Genomic DNA, 19858 nt, shown 5'->3' on the forward strand with positions numbered 1-19858 from the left:
CCCGTCCAGGCACCAAACCCACACCTAGGCACGTGCCTGGATGGGGAATCAAGCTGGCAACTTCTCATTCTGTGGATGACACCCAACCTAGCCACACTGATCAGGGCTGATTCTGTTTAATAGAATTTTGTTTTTGAAATAAAAATAATGATATATATTTAAATAGTGTACAACATATTTTTACTTTTTTAAAAATTTGTGATTGGAATAACTAGATAGCAATTAACAAATATTAGAGTATAAGAACTAACAGGAACCTCAGAGATCTTTCAATCTGCTGATTCTTAACTAAAAGATCACATCCCCCATCACTTAGGTACCATGCTCCAGTACGGCAGGGCATTTATGTTTTGAAAAAGTTGTAGGTAATTCTGAAATCTGATCTTTTCTACATTCAGAATCATTAACCTGATTCAACTAACTTAGTTTATAAACAAGAAAGTAAGACCCAGTGAATGACAGAACTAGCCAGGAACTTGGACATCCTGACTCCCTATTTGGTGTCTTTTCTGTACCACCACCTGTGTCTTTCCTTAGGTTAAAAGGATTTTAAGGCATGTCATAGTCAGTCTTGAAAATAGAAATGCACTTTTTTATGGTATATACCTGATAAAATGAGTTAATGATTAATTTGTTTTAAATATAATCGAGCAAAAGAAAGTTTCACTGAAGAATGAAAAATTTATTCATAGGTTACTCAGTAAATAGTTGAATGCATGCAGTGTACTGCTTTGTCTCTGGTAAATAATGGTTTCAACTTTACCCACACCAATTTCAAAGTACTAATATTTTTAAATATTTGCTTTATTATTAGTAAACAAACTTTTTAGCAAATCATCTAGGATTTATAAAATGCAATATAAACAAAAATAGCTAGTGAAATATGAGTTAAATTCAAATGGCCAGTTATGTGCATGATTTCCTTTAAGTAGGTTAAAAAGCCTAAGCTACTTAAAAATTATATAGATTCAGTGATAATATTTGAAATAATAGCTAAATATATTATTAAAAATAGATGATATCAGTGATTTCGGGGTTGTTTTTTTTCCCCCCAGTTGGTTACATACTTGGACTTGGTGATAGACACGTACAGAATATCTTGATAAATGAACAATCAGCAGAACTTGTACACATAGATTTAGGTAAGTAATAAAAGATGCATTTTATTTTGTTTAATAAATATTTAGTCATCAAGAAGTATTGTTTTTCAAACAGGATATTACAAGTATGAGGGAGCTAGAGACATCAAGGCAGTAAACATAAAGGCATAAACACAGTGATGGTGGAGTGAGTAGCTAACTCTACCCAGATAATGAATGAGGCTTATTAGATGATGTGGCAGTTCAGCCAGGTCTTAGACAAACAAAGGAAGCAGAATCCAGGCAGAAGATAGAGCAGATGTGAAAGGAGGAATAATGAAGATGTAGCAGGCTATAGGAATCAGGAGACATTCAATGTGCCCAGAATAAAGGTTGCATGTAATTGAGTAGCTTGATTGGTAGATTGCTTGTAGGCTGTAAAAATCCAGGTTAAGAAGTGTCAACTTTAATCTGTTAAATTATGGGAAGTAAATGAAAATATATTTAAGCAGGACATAATTACATCTGATTATTGGGAAGATAATTGGGAGCAGTATTGGCAGCAGGAGACAAGTTAGTGGGTATTGTAATAGTTTAGACAAGAGAGGACAAAGATTTGGACTACATTTGTAAAGACCTGGGCATTGGATTTGGAGGACATTTTTGTAGTAAACTGCACCAGTGATATTAGATGTGGAAACAGTGAAAGAGGGGACTCCAGGATAACTGAAGTTTCTTGTAAAGAATACGACAGCTTTTATAAAGAATAAGGAAGCAACGAGGTTAGTTTTGCACATTGTTTTGAGGTATTGATGGGATTTCCAGATGGAGTAGGCAGTTTAATGAAGAGGAGAGCAAAGCAGTCAAGTGTGATAACATGTTCAGCAAATAGATTTCAGTTGGAAGTCATTGGGCTGAAGGACATTCTGATCTCATACATCAGCCTTGATAAATAGAACTAAGGAGAGAATAGTAAGGAATGCCAGCATGAAAAGGCTGAATCAGAAGAAAAACTGAGGAATAACCAACAAGTCATGGAAACCAGGAGATGGGGATATCTTGGAAATCAAAGGACAATTTTTTATGAAGGAAGAAGGGCTTAGCAATATCTGCTACAGAAAGGTCAAATAAGATGAATACAGAAAACAGGCCTTTGCATTTAACAATTAATCAATCTGAGAAGCTTAGGAAGTAACCTTTGGATAGAATGGATGAAGTGAAATTATGAAAAGGCAAGGACTGAATGAAAGCTAAAGATGTATAGACTAAGAATGTGGAATTGTGGGTGAGGAACCAAGATGGCGGCGTAGGTAGACACACTGCGCCTCCTCGCACAACCAGAACTGACAGAGAATCGAACAGCAAGGGGGACCAACACCAAGGAAATAGAAAATAAACATTCATCCAGACTGGTAGGAGGGGCGGAGACGGGCACCGGGGTGGAGAGGACTCGAGTGGCTGTGGCGGAACTGAGACTGGCGGAGTGTGGGACAAATGGCGCAGGCAGTCCGAGCACTGGCAGACCCTGCGGCCCCACATTCACGCACAGATAAACCCAGAGGGCCGGACTCAGAGTGGCGGAGAGTGGGGCAGGCAGAGCAGCGGGTAGCACCCCGTGGCACCACATTCACCCACAGATAAACCTGACGAACGGCGGGGAGCGAAGCAGACCACGTAACCCAGGGCTCCAGCTCAGGGAAATAAAGCCTCAAACCTCTGATTGAAAGCGCCTGTGGGGGTTGGGGCGGCAGCGGAAGAGACTCCCAGCCTCACAGGAGAGGTTGTTGGAGAGACCCACAGGGGCCTAGAGTGTGCACAGGCCCACTTACTCGGGAACCAGCACCAGAGGGGCCCAGTTTGATTGTGGGTAGCGGAGTGAAAGATTGAAAGCTGGAGGAGAGTGAGGCGGGCGCCATTGCTCCCGCTCGGCCCCTCCCCCACGTACAGCGTCACAGCTTGGCAACCAGCATTACCCCGCCCTGGTGAACACCTAAGGCTCCGCCCCTTAAAGTAACAGACACTCCAAGACAAAAAAAAAAAAAAAAAAAAATGGCCCAAATGACAGAACACTTCAAAGCTCCAGAAAAAATACAACTAAGCGAGGAAGAGATAGCCAACCTATCGGATGCACAGTTCAAAGCACTGGTTATCAATATGCTCACAGACTTGGTTGAATCTGTTCGAAAAACAGATGAAAAAATGAAGCCTATGCTAAGAGAAACAAAGGAAAATGTATAGGGAACCAATAGTGATGGGAAGGAAACTAGGACTCCAATCAACGGTGTGGACCAGAAGGAAGAAAGAAACATCCAACCAGAAAAGAATGAAGAAACAAGAATTCAAAAAAATGAGGAGAGGCTTAGGAACCTCCAGGACATCTTGAAACGTTCCAACATCCGAATTATAGGGGTGCCAGAAGGAGAAGAGGAAGAACAAAAAATTGAAAACTTATTTGAACAAATAGTGAAGGAGAACTTCCACAATCTGGCAAAGGAAATAGACTTCCGGGAAGTCCAGGAAGCTCAGAGAGTACCAAAGAAGCTGGACCCGAGGAGGAACACGCCAAGGCACATCATAATTACATTACCCAAGATTAAACTCAAGGACCTACATCCAAGATTACTGTATCCAGCAAAGCTATCATTTAGAATGGAAGGGCAGATAAAGTGCTTCTCAGATAAAGTCAAGTTAAAGAAGCTCATCATCACCAAGCCCTTATTATATGAAATGTTAAAGGGAGTTACCTAAGAAAAAGAAGATAAAAAATAGGAACAGTAAGAATGACAGCAAACTCACAGTTATTAACGGCCACACGTAACACAAAAACGAGAGCAAACTAGGCAAACAACTAGAACATGAGGGTTGTCATTAAGGGAGTGGGAGGGGGAGAGGGGGGGAAAGGTACAGAGAATAAGTAGCATAGATGATAGGTGGAAAATAGACAGGGGGAGGGTAAAAATAGTGTAGGAAATGTAGAAGCCAAAGAACTTATAAGTATGACCTATGGACGAACTATAGGGGGGGAATGTGGGAGGGAGGGGGATGGGCAGGATGGAGTGGAGTGGGGGGGTAAATGGGACAACTGTAATAGCATAATCAATAAATATATTTTAAAAAATGTGGAATTGTTCTGCAAGAAGTTTAGAAGGGAAGGGAAGGGAAAAGTAGGATTTGGTACAGATACATGTTTGGTCCTTTTTTTATTGGTTTTGGGGGGGGGTTTATTTGATTTTTTAATACGAGAGAGGCGTGAACATATTAGATATTAATAAGATAGGAAAGATACAAAGATATGTAAAATAGCAAGGGAAATTATAAAGTACATGAGTGGGTAGAGTTGGCTTTACATTGGAGGCATGTCAGCTTTTCCATTGAGAGGAGGAAAGAGTGAGCACTAATAGGAAAGTCTAAAGCTAGAGAGGAAAGAACTTGAGGGAAATTATATTAGCTATTCCGTTTTTTCTGAGAAATAGAAAGCATGCTAACTTGCTAAGAATTGGAGAGAATAGTAATCGGCCTTAAAATAACAATAAAATTCCAAAACCGATACTATGGAAATGAGACCAAGAATCATAGAAAGGATAAGTAAAAAGACATGCTAAGCAGTTTAAGGGTCACTTTCCTAAGGTGAAAATCCTAAATTTGTAGTAGAGCCAATAGTGTCATCATATGGTTTCTTACAGCCGTCCTGAACATCCCTGGAGTTTAAGTTTTAGTTTGAAACGGTAGTGTGGTCAGGCAAGGAGGTTTGAGGTATAGCGAGAGTAACCAACCTCGCAGTCTATACTCTGAGCTGAGCAGGAAGAGAGGACAATAGACTAAAAATCTCAATGAGTTTGAAGACTGTTTAATAAAATAAATTGCAGAAGAAGAGGTTTTAGAATATAGAGTTTAAGATTTCTAAGGTGTAGTTTTAGAAAATTACAAATTCTACAGTGTAATCTAATAAGTGGTAAAATTGAATTACGTTAGAAAGAGATCAAGGACTTTATAAATAGAAATTAGTACATACATCCTCTGCATTTTAAATTCTACCTATAATTACTTCATTTTTAAATATCACCCTTTAATCAAGATTTCTCTAATTATGTCAAGAAGTAGTTAATGTTTGTTTGAGGTGGACCTCCTGAACAGTGGTGGAGGAGAGGAGGTCCGGCAGAGCAGAAAAAGAATGAGCTACTGAGTGCTGCAGTTCTGAGGGGATATAGGGGACATATTATTTGGTGCCTCTACGAAGTTCACGTGCCAGTTGGGAGGAAAGTCAGTCAGCTATGGAACCTCCTAACCTCACTGCATTTTTCACTTAGGGGTTGCTTTTGAACAGGGCAAAATCCTTCCTACTCCTGAAACCGTTCCTTTTAGACTCACCAGAGATATTGTGGATGGGATGGGCATTACTGGTGTTGAAGGTGTCTTCAGAAGGTAAGTGATGTAAGGTAGGGTAGGGCAGGTGATTGTTGGTATCACAATTACTTGGATAATTGATTTCTGTAGATTATAGAATTCATCGCTAGAATTACATCTCAGTGCTTTGCCAGTATTAAGGAAAAGACCCTGGGTGAAAATCGTAACAGGTTCCCCTTTCAGATCACCTGGGACCTCACTTAATATGAGAGTATATTGTATGTACTGTCCTTCCTAACCTCCTCTGTTCTAGCTAACTCATCCTACTGCTTGGAACTCCTGTTGGGACTCGGAGGCGTTCATTGTTGAGCATGTAGACTGCTCCAAAGGAGCTTATGATCTAGCTGCAGTGCCTGCTAAAAGAAACTGGCAATTCCCTGTAGCGTAGGTGTATGTACTTAACTTTTAATGAGGCAGATTCTAGTCAAAGTAACCTAGTAGTTACTATATTTTTATTAAAGTATAGTTGACATACCATATTTTATTAGTTTCAGGTATACAGCATAGGGATTCAACATTTATATACTTTACTATACATGTGATCACGATGATAAATCTAGTCACCATACAAAAGTATTACAATATTATTGACTGTATTCCCTGTGCTGTATATTACATCCCTGTGACGTATTTTATAACTGGAAGTTTGTACCTCTTAATCCCTTTCAGTTTTTCATACATCCCCACCAACACCGCCCTAGGGCAACCATCAGTCTCTTCTCTGTAACTATGACTCTGTTTTTTCTTTGTTTTGTTGTTTTTGTTTATCATAGGGTATTAGTCTTTCCTTGTCTGACTTATTTCACTAGTATAATATCCTCCAGGTCTACCTAACAGCTTTTGTTGCTATTGCTTGGGGATACACATCAGAAGAAAGTATTTCTAGGAATGAGGTCAAAGAGATCACTGCCTATGTTTTCTTCTAGGATTTCTGTGGGTTTTGGCCTTCCATTTAAGTCTTTTAATCCATTTTGAGTTTATTTTTATATATGGTATAAGGGAGTGATTCAGTTATATTTTTTGCATTGTTGCAAATGGTTAAGATTTTATTCTTTTTTCTTGCTGAGTATGTGTGTGTGTGTGTGTTACACACACATCTTTATTCATTCATTTATTGATGGACACCTAGGCTGCTTCCATATCTTAACTATTGTAAATAATGCTGCAGTGAACATAGGGGTGCATATAGCTTTTCAAATTAGTGTTTTCATTTTGTTTATATAAGTGTCCAGAAGTGGAATTGCTGATTTGTATGGTAGTTTTATTTTAAATTTTTTAATTTTTTAAACCATATTTTTGGACTATAAGATGCACTCCCCACCCCCAAAAATTTGGGAGGAAACTGGGGTTGCGTCTTATATTCCGAATGTAGCCTACCTGGCTCACAGGGAGTGGGGGGTGGAGCAGGGATTTTTTTTTTTTTTTCCTATTTTCCTCCTCTAAAACCTAGGTACGTCTTATGGCCTGGTGCATCTTATAATCCAAAAAACACGATACTTTTTATTGTTGACACTATTACAGGTGTTCCCATTCTTCCCCTCCCCCCTGCCTTTGCCCACCTCCTCCCAGCCCCCGCCTGCTCTTCCCTCTGGCCATCACCACACTGTGTTGTTTGTCTGTGGGTAATGTATATATGTTCTTTGGCTAATCCCTCCAGTTCTTTCATTCAGTTCCCCCTACCCCTTCCTCTCTGACAGCTGTCAGTCCGTTCCATGTATTCATGCCTCTGTTTCTATTTTGCCAGTTTACTTTGCTCATTAGATTCCACATATAAATGAAATCATATGGTATTTGTCTTTCTGTGACTGGATTATTTCACTTAGCATAATAATCTCCAGGTTCATCCATGCTGTCACAAAAGGTAACATTCCTTTCTTTTTACAGCCTCAGTAGTATTCTATTCTATAAATTTACCACAGCTTTTATATCCACTCCATGCCAATGGGCCCTTGGGCTGTTTCCAGATCTTGGCTATTGTAAATAACACTGCTATGAACATAGGAGAACATATATCCTTTCAACTTAGTGTTTTGGGTTTCTTAGGATATATTCCCAGAAGTGGGATTGCTGGGTCAAAGACAGTTCCGTATTTAATTTTTTGAGGAATCTCCATACTGCTTTCCATAGTGCCTGCACCAGTGCATGCATTCCAAGAATGCACTAGGGTTCCCTTTTCTCCACATCCTCACCAGCCCTCGTTTGTTGATTTATTGATGGTAGCCATTCTGGCAAGTGTGAAGTGATACCTCATTGTGATTTTAATTTGCATCTCTCTGATGAGTAGGGATTTTCAGCATTTTTTCATATGTCTATTGGCCATCTGTATGTCCTCTTTGGACAATTATATGTTTAGGTCTCTTGCCTATTTTTTAATTGGATTTTGTGTTTTCCTGGTGTTGAGTTGTATAAGTTCTTTATATATTTTGGAAATTAACCCTTTATCAGATGTATCATTGGTGAATATGTTCTCCCATTCAGTGGATTCCCAATTCATTTTGTTGAGGGTTTTTCGTGTTGTGCAGAAGGTTTATACTTTGATGTAGTCTCATCTGTGTACTTTTTCCTTTTTTCTTACCCTAGGAGACATATTGGCAAAAAAAATCTTGTTACAAGAGGTGTCTGAGATTTAACTCCCTATCTTTTCTTCTAGGATTTTACATTTAACTCCTTTTCCATTTTGAGTTTATTCTTGTGTATGGTGTAAATTGGTGGTCTAGTTCCATTTTTTTGTGTATACTTGTTTGATTTTCCTGACACCGTTTATTGAAGAGACTGTCTTTACTCACTCTGACCTCCTTTGTCAGATATTAATTTGACTGTATAGGTGTGGGTTGATTTCTGGGCTCTCTATTCTGTTCCATTGATCTATGTGTCTGTTCTTATGCCAGTACCACACTGTCTTGATTACAGTGTCCTTGTAGTATAGTTTGATATCAGGTATTGTGATACCTCCAACTTTGTTCTTCTTTCTCAAGATTGCTCAGGCTAAGCAGGGTCTTTTTTCGTTCCATATGAATTTTTGAAATATTTGTTCTAGGTCTGTGAAATATGCCAAAATGCCATTGGTATTTTAATATAAATTGTGTTGAATCTATAGATTGCTTTGGGTAGTATGGACATTTTGATGTCGTTACTTTTATCTCCTTAGTTCAATTTATTCCTAGGTAACTTAATTTTTTATTGCAATAGGAAATGGGATTGATTTCTTAGTTTCTCCTTTTGTACTAATGTTGTTCAGTCACAGTTGTCCTACCTTTTTCCCCATTGCTCTCCCCTGCCCCGTCCCCCCGCCCCACCACCACAGTCACCCCTCCCTCCCATTGTCCATGCCCATGCGTCCTCTATTCATGTTCCTTGGCTTGTCCCTTCCCCTTCTTTCTCCCATTATCCCCTTTCCCCCTCTCCTCTGGTCATTGTTAATCTGTTCCTTGTTTCCATGCCTCTGGTTCTGTTTTGCTCATTTGTTTGTTTTCTTCATGAGGTTCTACTTGTAGGTGAGACCAAATGGTATTTTGTCTTTCACAGCCTGGCTTATTTCACTTAGCATAATACTCTCCAGTTCTACCCATGCTGTTAGAAAGGGTATGAGTTCCTTCTTTGCTTCTGCTGCATAGTATTCCATTGTGTAAATGTACCACAACCCTAGTACACTGTTGGTGGGAATGCAGATGGGTGCAGCTACTGTGGAAAACAATATGGAATTTCCTCAAAAAACTAAAGATGGAACTGCTTTTTGATCCAGCCATCCCACTACAGGCATTATACCCTAGGAATCCTGAATCACCAATTCAAAAGAACCTATGCACCCCAATATTGATAGCACTGTTATTCACAATAACCAAGTTTCTCTTTCTGATACTGTTTATTAATGTATACATATGCCACCATTTTCTTTTTTTAATTAATTAATTTTAGAGAGAGGGAAAGGGAAAGACAAAGAGGAAGAGAAACATCAGTGTGAGAGAGAGACAGTGCTCAGTTGCCTCTCATATGCACCCCAAGCAAGGATTGAACCCACAACCTAGGCATGTGTGCCCTGACCAGGAATAGAACCAATGACCCATTGCTTTACAGGCTGGCACCCCAGCAACTAAGCCATACAGGTCAGGGCAAATGCTACCAGTTATGGAATATTAATTTTGTATCCTGCTGCTTTGCCAAATTCATTTATTAGATCTACTACAATATCATATCATCTGCAAATAATGACAGTTTACTTATGCCTTCCCAATTTGGATGACTTTTTTTTTTCCTTGTCTGCTGTGCCCAGCTGCGACTTCCAGTACTGTGTTGAATAAGAGTAGTGAAAGTGGCAGTGGCAGGTGTAGCTCAGTAGATTGAATGCCGGCCTGCAAACCAAAAGGTCGCTGGTTCAATTCCCAGCCTAGGGCACGTGCCTGGGTTGTGGGCCAGGTCCCCAGTAGGGGGCATGCAAGAGGCAACCACACATTGATGTTCCTCTTCCTCTCTTTCTCCCTCCCTTCCCCTCTCTAAAAATAAATAAATAAAATCTCTTAAAAAAAGAAGAGAGTAGTAAAAGGGGACATCCTGTCTTGTTCTTGATATTAAGGGAAATGCTTTTACTTTTTGTTCATTGAATATAATGCTAGTTATGGGTTTGTCATACATAGCTTATATTATTTTGAGGTATGTTCCCTCTTCCTACTTTTTGACAGTTTTTATCATAAATGTGTGCTGGATTTTATCAAATGCTTTCTCAGCATCTATTGATATGATCATGTGGTTTTTATCCTTCATTTTGTTTGTGTGGTGTGTCACATTTACTGATTTGCAAATATTGTACCAACTGTGCATCCCCAGGTGTATGATCATGGTGTGTGATCTTTTGAATGTATTTTTGGATCTGGTTTGCTAATACTTTTTTGAGGATTTTAGCATCTATGTTTATTGGGGGTATTAGCCTATTATTTTCTTTCTTTGTAGTGTCTTTATCTGGTTTTGGAGCCAGAAGAATGCTAGCTTCGTAAATGCACTTGAGGATTTTCCCTCCTCTTGAATTTTTTGGAATAGTTTGGGAAAGATAGTTGGATAGGTAGATTCTGGACAGTTTTTCTTGGAATGTTTCGTAAAATTCACCTTTAAAGCCATCCTGTCCAGGAAATTTATTTGCTGGGAGTTTTTAGATTACTGCTTCAATTTCACTAGTTCTAATCTGTGTATTCACATTATCTGATTCATCCTGATACAGTTTGGGAAGATTGTATGTTTCTAGGAATTTACCCCTTTCTTACAGATTGTCCAGTTTGTTGGCATATAATTGGTCATAATTTTTTTTAAATAATCCTTTGTATTTCTTTGGTGTCAACTGTTGCTTTGTCTCTTTCATTTGTGATTTTATTTGTTTGGGTCCTCTCTCTTTTTTTACTTATGAGTCTGGTTAAGGGTTTGTCAGTCTTGTTTATCTTTCAAAGAACAACTCTTGGTTTCATTGACTTCTGTAATTTTTTTATACCGTATTTCGTCTATTTGTACATTGATCTTTATTATTTCCTTCTACTCACTTTGGACTTTGTTATTTTTTTTTCCAGTTCCTTTATTTTTAATGTATTTTATTAATTACACTATTACAGTTGTCCCAATTTTTTCATCTTTGCCCCTCTCCATCCAGTACCCCTATTCCCTCCAGTATATATGCTAGGTCATGCATATAAGTTCTTTGGCTACTCCATTTCCTATACTATTCTTAACATCCCCTTGTCTATTTTGGACCTACCAATTTGTGCTTCTTAATCCCTGTACCTTCCCTCCATCCTCCTCCCAACTGATAACCCTCCAAAGGATCTCCATATCTATGAGTTCCATATATCTATCTCCATATCTATCTGTTCCTGTTCTGCTTGTTTGCTTAGTTTCTTTTTTAGAGTCAGTTGTTGAACATTGTAAATTTGTATTCCATTATTGATAGTTATGAATTTGTTGCCATTTTAATGTTTATCATTAATGTTCATCATTTTGATCTTCATCTTTTTCTTACATAATTCTCTTTAGCCTTTATATAATAATGGCTTGGTGATGATGAGCTCCTTTAGTTTTACCTTGTCTGGGAAGTACTTTTATCTGCCATTCCATTCTAAATGATAGCTTTGCTGGATTGAGTAATCTAATCTAGGTTGTTGGCCCTTGCTTTTCATTACTTTGAATTCTTCTTGCCAGTCCCTTCTAGCCTGTAAACTATCTTTTGAGAAATCAGCTGTTAGTCTTATGGGAACTCCTTTGTAGGTAACTCTGCTATTCCTGCCAATTTTAAAATTCTCTCTTTATCTTTACCTTTGGCGTTTTAATTATGATGTGTCTTGGTGTGGTCCTCTTTGGGTCCAATTTGTTTGGACCCAAAGCACTCTGTGCTTCCTCGACTTGTATGTCTATTTCCTTCACCAAATCAGGGAACTTTTCTTTCATTATTTTTTCAAATAAGTTTTCAGTTTCTTGCTCTTTCTCTTCTCCTCCTGGCACCCCTGTGATTCGATGTTGGTACATTTGGAGATGTCCCAAAGACTCCTCATTCTATTCTCTTTTATTATATTCTTTTTTCTCCTTGCTGTTCTGATTGAATGCTTTGTTTTTCCTTGTGTTCCAAATTGTTGCTTTGATTCTTGGCTTCATCCCCTCCACTCTTGGTTCCCTGTGGATTTTTCTTTATTTCACTTAATGCAACCTTCATTTCTGCCTGGGTCTTTCCTATGTTGTTGAAGTACCCAGGAGCATCCTGATAACCAGTGTTTTGAACTCTGCATCTGATGGGTTGCTAATCTCCATTTTATTTAGTTCTTTTCCTAGGGTTTTTGTTCTGTTCTTTTTAAAAATCTTGTTCCTCTGTTTTTTGTCATTTTTTCTCCTCATCCTCTTCCTCTCCCCACCTTCTCACCTCTTTCCCTTCCTTGTCCTCTTTCTTCCAGGCCCTTTAACATTTCTTATAATACTGGCTTGGTAGTAACAAACTCCTTTCATTTTTTCTTGTCTGGGAAGATCTTTATTTTTCCTTCAGTTTTATTTTATTTTTTTTATTGATTATGCTATTACAGTTTTCCCAATTTTTCACCCTGTATCCCCCCTCCACCCCATCCCCCAACCGTCCCACATTCCTCCCCCCTTAGTTCATGTCCATGGGTTGTACGTTCTTTGATTCCTCTGTTTCCTATACCATTTTTTATCTCTCCCTGTCTATTTTATGCCTACTAATTATGCTTCTTCTTCCCTGTACATTTTCCTCAGTATCCCTCCCTTCCCCCTCCCCACTGAAATCCCTCTGTGTGATGTCCATTTCTCTGATTCTGTTCCTGTTCTGGTTGTTTGCTTAGTTTTTATTGTTTTTGTTTTCTTTTAGGTTCATTTGTTGGTAGTTGTGAGTTTATTGTCATTTTATTGTTCATATTTTTGATCTTCTTTTTCTTAGATAAGTCCCTTTAACATTTCATATAATAAGGGCTTGGTGATGATGAATTCCTTTAGCTTTACCTTATCTGGGAAGCACTTTATCTGCCCTTCCACTCTAAATGAAAGCTTTACTAGATAGAGTAAGCTTGGAAGTAGGTCCTTGCCTTTCATGACTTGGAATACTTCTTTCCAGCCCCTTCTTGCCTGTAAGGTTTCTTTTGAGAAATCAGCTGACAGTCTTATGGGCACACCTTTGTAGGTAACTGTCTCCTTTTCTCTTGCTGCTTTTAGGGTTTTCTCTTTGTCTTTAGTCTTGAGTAACTTAACAATGATATGCCTTGATGTGTTCCTCTTTGGGTCCAACTTCTTGGGGCTCTCTGGGCTTCCTGGACTTCCTAGAAGTCTATTTCCTTTGCCAGATTAGGAAATTTCCCTTCATTATTTGTTCAAGTAAGTTTTCAATTTCTTGCTGATGTTCTTCTCCTTCTGGCACCCCTATAATTCGAGTATTGGAATGTTTCAGGTTGTCCCAGAGAATCCTCAGCCTCTCTTCATTTTTTTTGGATTCTTGTTTTTTCCTTCTGATCCAGTTGGATGTTTATTTCTTCCTTTTGTTCCAAATCGTTGCTTTGAATCCTGGTTTCCTTCTTGTCACTGTTGGTTCCCTGAATATTTTGCTTTATTTCATTTTGGCTATCTTTCATTTGCTCTTTCATTTTTCGACCAAGCTCAATCAGTTCTGTGAGCATTTTGATTACCAGGGCTTTAAATTCTCCATCAAATAGGTTGCAATCTCCTCATCATTTAGTTCTGAGTTTTTGCTCTGTTCTTTCATTTGGGCCATATTTCTTTGTCTTAGCACAGCTGATAGATTGTAAGGGGGTGGGCCTTAGGTGTTCACCAGGGTGGGGCAACCCTCTTTGCTGCCTGTGGGGGAGGGGCTAGAGAGTGAACAGTGCAGCTCACCTGCTTGTCTCTAGTGCATTTTCCAACAGACTCTCCTGTCAGACTGGAAGTATCTTCTACCACAGCAACCCCTGCCTTAGCCCACAGTCAACTATGAGTCTTAGTTTTCCCCTTAAGTCAGTCCCTCCTGTGCAGCTCTGTGGAGCTTGGCAGTCGGCCCCACCCCTCAGCCGTCTCTCCATGGTTTTTCTGAGTCCACCGTGCGGTCAGCCTTACCAGTCTGGTTGGTCTGGTTGATTTTTTCTTTAATTCCTTGGTTGTCAGAGTTCCATGCAGTTTGATTTCCTGGCACTTTTGGTTGTTTATTGATTTTAGATTGGTTATTATCCTCTTTTTGGTTTTGCAAGGAAGCAAAAGGATGCCTCCATCTTGGCTGGAACTCTATTTTTCCTTCAATTTTAAATGCTAGCCATGCTGGGTAAAGTAATCTTGGATGTAGGTTCTTGCATTTCATCACTTTGAATATTTCATGCCCATCTCTTCTTTCCTAAACTGTTTCTGTTGAGAAATCAGCTGACAGTTTTGTTGGAGCTCTCTTGTAGGTAGTTAAGTGCTTTTCTCTTGCTTTCAAGATTCTCTCTCTTTAACCTTCACTGTTTTAATTATGATGCGTCTTGATGTGGGCCTTTTTGGGTTTGCTTTGTTTGGGACTCTGTGCTTTCTGGACTTGTGTCATTTTCCTTCACCAGGTTAGGGAAGTTTTTGGTCATGATTTCTTCAAACAGGTTCTTGATTCCTTGTTCTCTCTTTTCCTTCTGGTAACCCTTTGATGCTGATGTCATTACACTTCATGATTTTCTAAAGTCCCTTTCACTATCCTCATTCTTTTTAATTCTTTTTTCTTTTTGCTGCTTGATTGGGTGTTTTTATCTGCCTTGTCTTTCAAATCTCTGGTTTGATCCTTTGCTTCCTCCATTCTACTTTTGATTCCTTCCAGTATATTCTTGATGTCAGGTATGGTATTCTTCATTTCTTACTGGTTCTTTTTCATGGTTTCTATATTATTGGCATAGTGTTGTAGTTCTCACTAAGTTCCTTAGCATTCTTATAACCATTACTTTGAACTTTATATCTGATAAATTGCTTGCCTCCATCTCATTTAGCTCATTTTCTGGAAATCCCTTCTGTTCTTTCATTTGAAGCCTGTTTATCTCCCCATTTTGGTTGCCTTCTTTGTGTTTGTTTCTGTGTATTAGATAGATCTGCTATGACTTTCTTTGTGAGGTGGCCTATATAGTGGGTGTTTTTTGGGACCCAATGGGGCAGTCTCCTTGATCTCCTGAGCTGGGTGTGAGAAATGTCCCTTGTGTGGATTATGTGGGCTCCCCTGTTCTAATTGTGCCTTAATTGCTGCTGGCCCATTTGTGCATGAGATTGACCCTCAGGCTGTCTGTGAGGCTCAGCCCTCACCATGGTGTGCAAGCTGCCGTGCAGGTGCTTAAGTAGAATTTGAATGAATTCTGTTCATTATTTGAAACCTAATGATTTTAAAACCAATGTCTTACTGTTTACATGAGGCAGTTTAGAATTTTCTGCCAGTCTCTGCTCTTAGTCTTGGTGGGCCCTGGGCACAGCTCTAGGGTGAAAAGCTGCTGTGACTGACATTCTGCTCGAAGGTATTGGAGGTGACCAAAACTTTTCTGCCTGAGCTTGGCTACATGTGCATCTCCCACGTGCTTTCTCCCTTATCACGCGGCTCTCCTGGCCTCCTGTCCATGCCTCCCGCTCCCCCTTTTCATGGTCTGTCCTCTCACCAGTTCCGTGCGCTCAACATCAACTGCCGGAACATTGGTGCTAGGCACCATGCCTGCTGCCCACAGGCTGATATTAGGGATGGAAGGGTCAAGGCGCAATGGAGAAGCAGGAGAAGCTGCAAAAAGAGCCAGGGCAGCCATGGCTGCTATAGCTCAGTGGGTTAGTGCGGGCTTTTCACGGTTTGATTCCTGATCAGGGCACATGCCTGGGTTGCGGGCCAGGTCCCCAGTGGGGGCCATGTGAGAGGCAACCACACATGGATGTTTCTCTCCCTCTCTTACTCCCTTACCTTCTCTCTAAAAATAAAAATAAAATCTTAAAAAAAAAACCCAGGGCAGGTTGGGGTCACAGTGCGAAATGGTGACAGAGAGAACCAAAGATGAGAAGATGCATCTGCTCTGAAAGTACCCTCTGTTATTAATTTTTTTAAATGCTCACCCAAGGACGTTTTTTCATTGTTTTAAGAGAGAGAGAAAGGGAGAGCGAGAAACATGAATGCGAGAGACGCATTGGTTGCTTGCCTCCAGTACACACCCAGACTAGGGATCAGGTGCACCCAAATCGAGGATCATATACATCCAGACTGGGGACCAAACCTGCAACCTAGGTATGTGCCCTAACTGGAAATTGAACCCACAACCTTTTGGTTATGGTGCTAGCTCCAACTAACTAAGCGACACCAACCCAGGGCTATTTTTAACTTTTCGAGGCACCTCTATGCTGTTTTCAACATTGGCTGCACCATATACAGTCCCAACAACAGTGTGTGAAGATTCCCTATTCTTGACACTTTTGCCAACACTTTTGTTGACTTTTTGATAATAGCCGTTCTGACAGGGATGAAGTGATACGTCATTGTGGTTTTGATTTGCCTTTTTCTGATGATGAGTGATGTTTAGCATCTTTTCATATGTTTGTTTGCCATCTGTACAGGGTGGGGCAAAATTAGGTTTAGTAGTGAGTATAGTAAACACAGAGTTTATTCTTGTATTACTGTTTTTCAATTAATGTACTTTTTTCTATACCAGTGACTGTAAACCTACTTTTGCCCCATCCTGTATTTCCTTTTTGGAGAAATGTCTATTCTGATCCTCTGCCTATTTTTAATTAGTTTGTTTTCTGATTTTGAGGGTTTTTTATTAAATTCTTATCAGCTACATCATTAGTATGCTGTCTTTCTGTTTTGTTGATGGTTTTCTTCAGTGTGCCAATTAGTTTGAAAATGCTTTTGTTAATGTTGCCTAGTGATATGTATCCAAAAAGAATATATTGCAGAGATCCATATCAAAGAGTTTACTGCCTGTGTTTTATTCTAGGAGTTCTATGGATTTTAGGTTTTACATTTAAGTCTTTAATCCATTTTGGGTTTATTTTTGTGTAAAGTATAAGAAAATTGTCCAGTTTTTTTGTTTGTTTGGTTGGTTTTTTTTTTGGGGGGGGGGGGTTGCTTGTACCTTTCCAGTTTTCCCAACATCATTTATTGAAGAGGCTGACTTTCGTCCATTGTGTGTTCTTGCCTCCTTTGCTGTGCATAAAACAACCATATAAGTATGGGTTTATTTCTGGGTTCTCTATTCTTTCCATTAGATATATATTTGTATTCATTTTAGAAACATCTACTGAAAACCCACTCTGCCAAGTTCTGTGCTCTTTAAGATACTGATTTGGAAATTGTTGACAAAAGTAGTCCCAGTATACTTCACATGGAGAGAGAGCGGGGATGGAGAATAGATATATATTGAAAACACTGGTATGTGACCAAAACCATATTTATGATTGTAGATGCTGTGAGAAAACCCTGGAGCTTATGAGAAACTCTCAGGAAACCCTGTTAACCATTGTAGAGGTAAAGTATTGTAAGGAGATCTTTATTCCTCTCCCTGATACATGGTTTCTTGTCAGCATGTCACTGATTTGATGGTCAGTGCTTCATTTTAATGTGGTGCAATGATGCTGGGCAGCAGGAGGGGCGGGGGTTGCGCACATCGGTAAGTAGTGGCAAAGAATGCCTCCAGATCCCTCATGTTTGTTACAGTGGCACAGCAGAAGTAACCTCTAGTCTTTAACACATAAATCAGCACTTCTTCATCTTAGATATCTTGTTTGGTATTTATGGTTTTCAGAACAGATTCCATTGTGGGATTAAGAGAAACCAAGTTATCTCCTTTTCCTCTGCCAGGTTCAGAAGCATTTAGTCAGACACATGGCGACCAAAGTCAGCACTGTTGGTGGAAGGATATGGCTGAGGAGTGAGGGCCGGACTGACTGGCTGCTGGGGCTCCCTCAGGGCCTCTCTGGGGTCCTAGCCTTGGGACAGCCACCGAGTGGTGGTGTGGTCCTGCAGAGCCCCACACTCCCTCAGGGCCACGGCCTCATGTCAAACAGGGAAGAAAGGGAAGAAAGTCAAGCATCTTTCTCTGCTTATGACCTTAGCTCTGCCCAGCCAGAACTGTGTCCTAATGCTGTCATTGACCACTGTGGTAAAGGGTACATGCAGCAAGAGGTGAGGAGTCTTCCTCCTCAGGGAAACTTGGGAGGTAGAATATCGGCATGCCTCACTTAAATTCTTCAGCTTTTTGTTCCTTCAACCTGGTGGTGCTGGACCTGGCTGGACTTTAGTGTATCACCTGTACTGCCTTTAAAAAATATTAGTGCTGACCAATTCAAACCAAACTTCTAGAGCTGGGACAGGAACATTTATGTTTTTTAAAAGTGCTCCCACTGTGCAGCCAGGGTTGAGAATCACTGTCTTCAGTTCACTGGCATTAACCATTAAGCCTCTGATCAGATGACAAGGGTAGGGCTGTATGCTGTGTAGAGTGAAATTAACAGTCTGTTTCGGTGGTCCTGTGTCCACCCTTATGAACCAAAGGCCTCTTTGTAGATCTTTGGAGTGCTGGTGGCAATATAGATTTTTGCTACAAAGGAGGTACTGAAGTGAATCCCAATAGTATGTTGACAGTTTAAATGCATGGCTGTGCTATTCCCAAGGGTGAATGAAAATGTGTTCCCTTTTTTTTTTTCCATTTCAAATTGTGCCCCTACATGTCATATATTACAGTTTGCCATTGGTTCTGCAGTCAGAGTAAGTGATAACCTGGATGCCCACGTGAGGTAGAAATTAAATTCTAAAATTATCTTGCTTTTTTGTGTTTAAGACAGAAAGTCCAAACTTTTCACATCTTTTTAAAATCCAAGGAAGTTTAACATGTTCCCCCGTGTTTACTCTGCTCAGTATCAGGCACAAGGGTTTGTCGTGCCTGGGTAGACTTGGGCTTCCTGCAGGAGCTGTGTGCTGAGTGAACATTTGCTGGGAGAGGGCCGTTTCTTCAAGGCCTCAGACATTTATCAGTAAAATGCCAGACTGCTCGTGAGCCTCATTCTTTAGACAGTGGTAGGATATCAAGTGAGGGAAGTAACAGTGGCCGAACCACCGAGGGGTCCCTACATGGCTGTAAGGAGTTTAGGTTTGACTGAGTGACATGGAAACTACGGGAGGGTTTTGAGCCTGAGAAGTGACTTGCATCTCCACCTGTAATATCTGTGTGACTCAAGATCTCCCTCTCATGCTTTGTGTATTTTACACTGATGTACCCACTCTTCCTTCTGTGAAACTATTCAAATTTCCCAACATCATTTGAGGTGGTTGTCCTAGCCTTCAGAGCAATTTGCCAGTTGAAGACTGTGCATTGTCAACTGTAGGAGGGTGCTTCTCGGTGGCAGCACGGATCCCAGTCCTCTGGAATGCCATTCCTGGCCCCTCTATTGTACTCTTCGCTTTTCCTGTCTTAGGTTTCACTGAGCCACAGTCATTGTTTCTGGTGTAATATCAATGAAAACATCTCCTCGCTTCCCGAATCCTTCTTTAAGAGCACTTTGACTCAGGTGCATTTGCCTTCCCTCTCAGCATATTTGCCTCTCTTGGCCTTTGTAATGGTTTTTTTTCTAACAGACCATTCTGTCCTCCAAGATTTTAATCAGGTCTACTAAGGAAATCACTCCCTTTAACTCAGTGGTTCTTAGCCACAGGGAGTTTTGTTCCCTGAAAGATAGTTGGCAATGCTTGAAGACATTTTTCATCGTCATAATGGGTCGGGTGTGATGAGGATACTCTCGACATTCAGCTTGTTTCGGCCAGGGAGGCCACTAAACACCCTGTGCTCAGGACAGCCCTCAAATGATGAAGGAGCCAGCCCCCAAATGTCCATAGTGCCAAGATTGAGAAACCCTGCTCTAGCCTAATCAGTCTACATTCCTGT

The 19858-nt window shown here is 40.1% G+C and overlaps 1 protein-coding gene across 1 annotated transcript in view; it reads left to right on the forward strand.

The window, feature by feature from the left end:
* Positions 1 to 19858, forward strand: part of ATM (ATM serine/threonine kinase) — a 169345-nt gene that overhangs the window by 145609 nt on the left and 3878 nt on the right. Inside the window, exons 60-62 of the mRNA XM_024570803.4 lie at positions 1056 to 1142; positions 5387 to 5501; positions 17382 to 17445. Of these exons, the coding sequence (XP_024426571.2) occupies positions 1056 to 1142; positions 5387 to 5501; positions 17382 to 17445 (266 nt within the window). The remainder of the gene's footprint in view (positions 1 to 1055; positions 1143 to 5386; positions 5502 to 17381; positions 17446 to 19858) is intronic.

Source organism: Desmodus rotundus, chromosome 5 (assembly GCF_022682495.2).
Source record: "Desmodus rotundus isolate HL8 chromosome 5, HLdesRot8A.1, whole genome shotgun sequence".
NCBI lineage: Eukaryota > Metazoa > Chordata > Mammalia > Chiroptera > Phyllostomidae > Desmodus > Desmodus rotundus.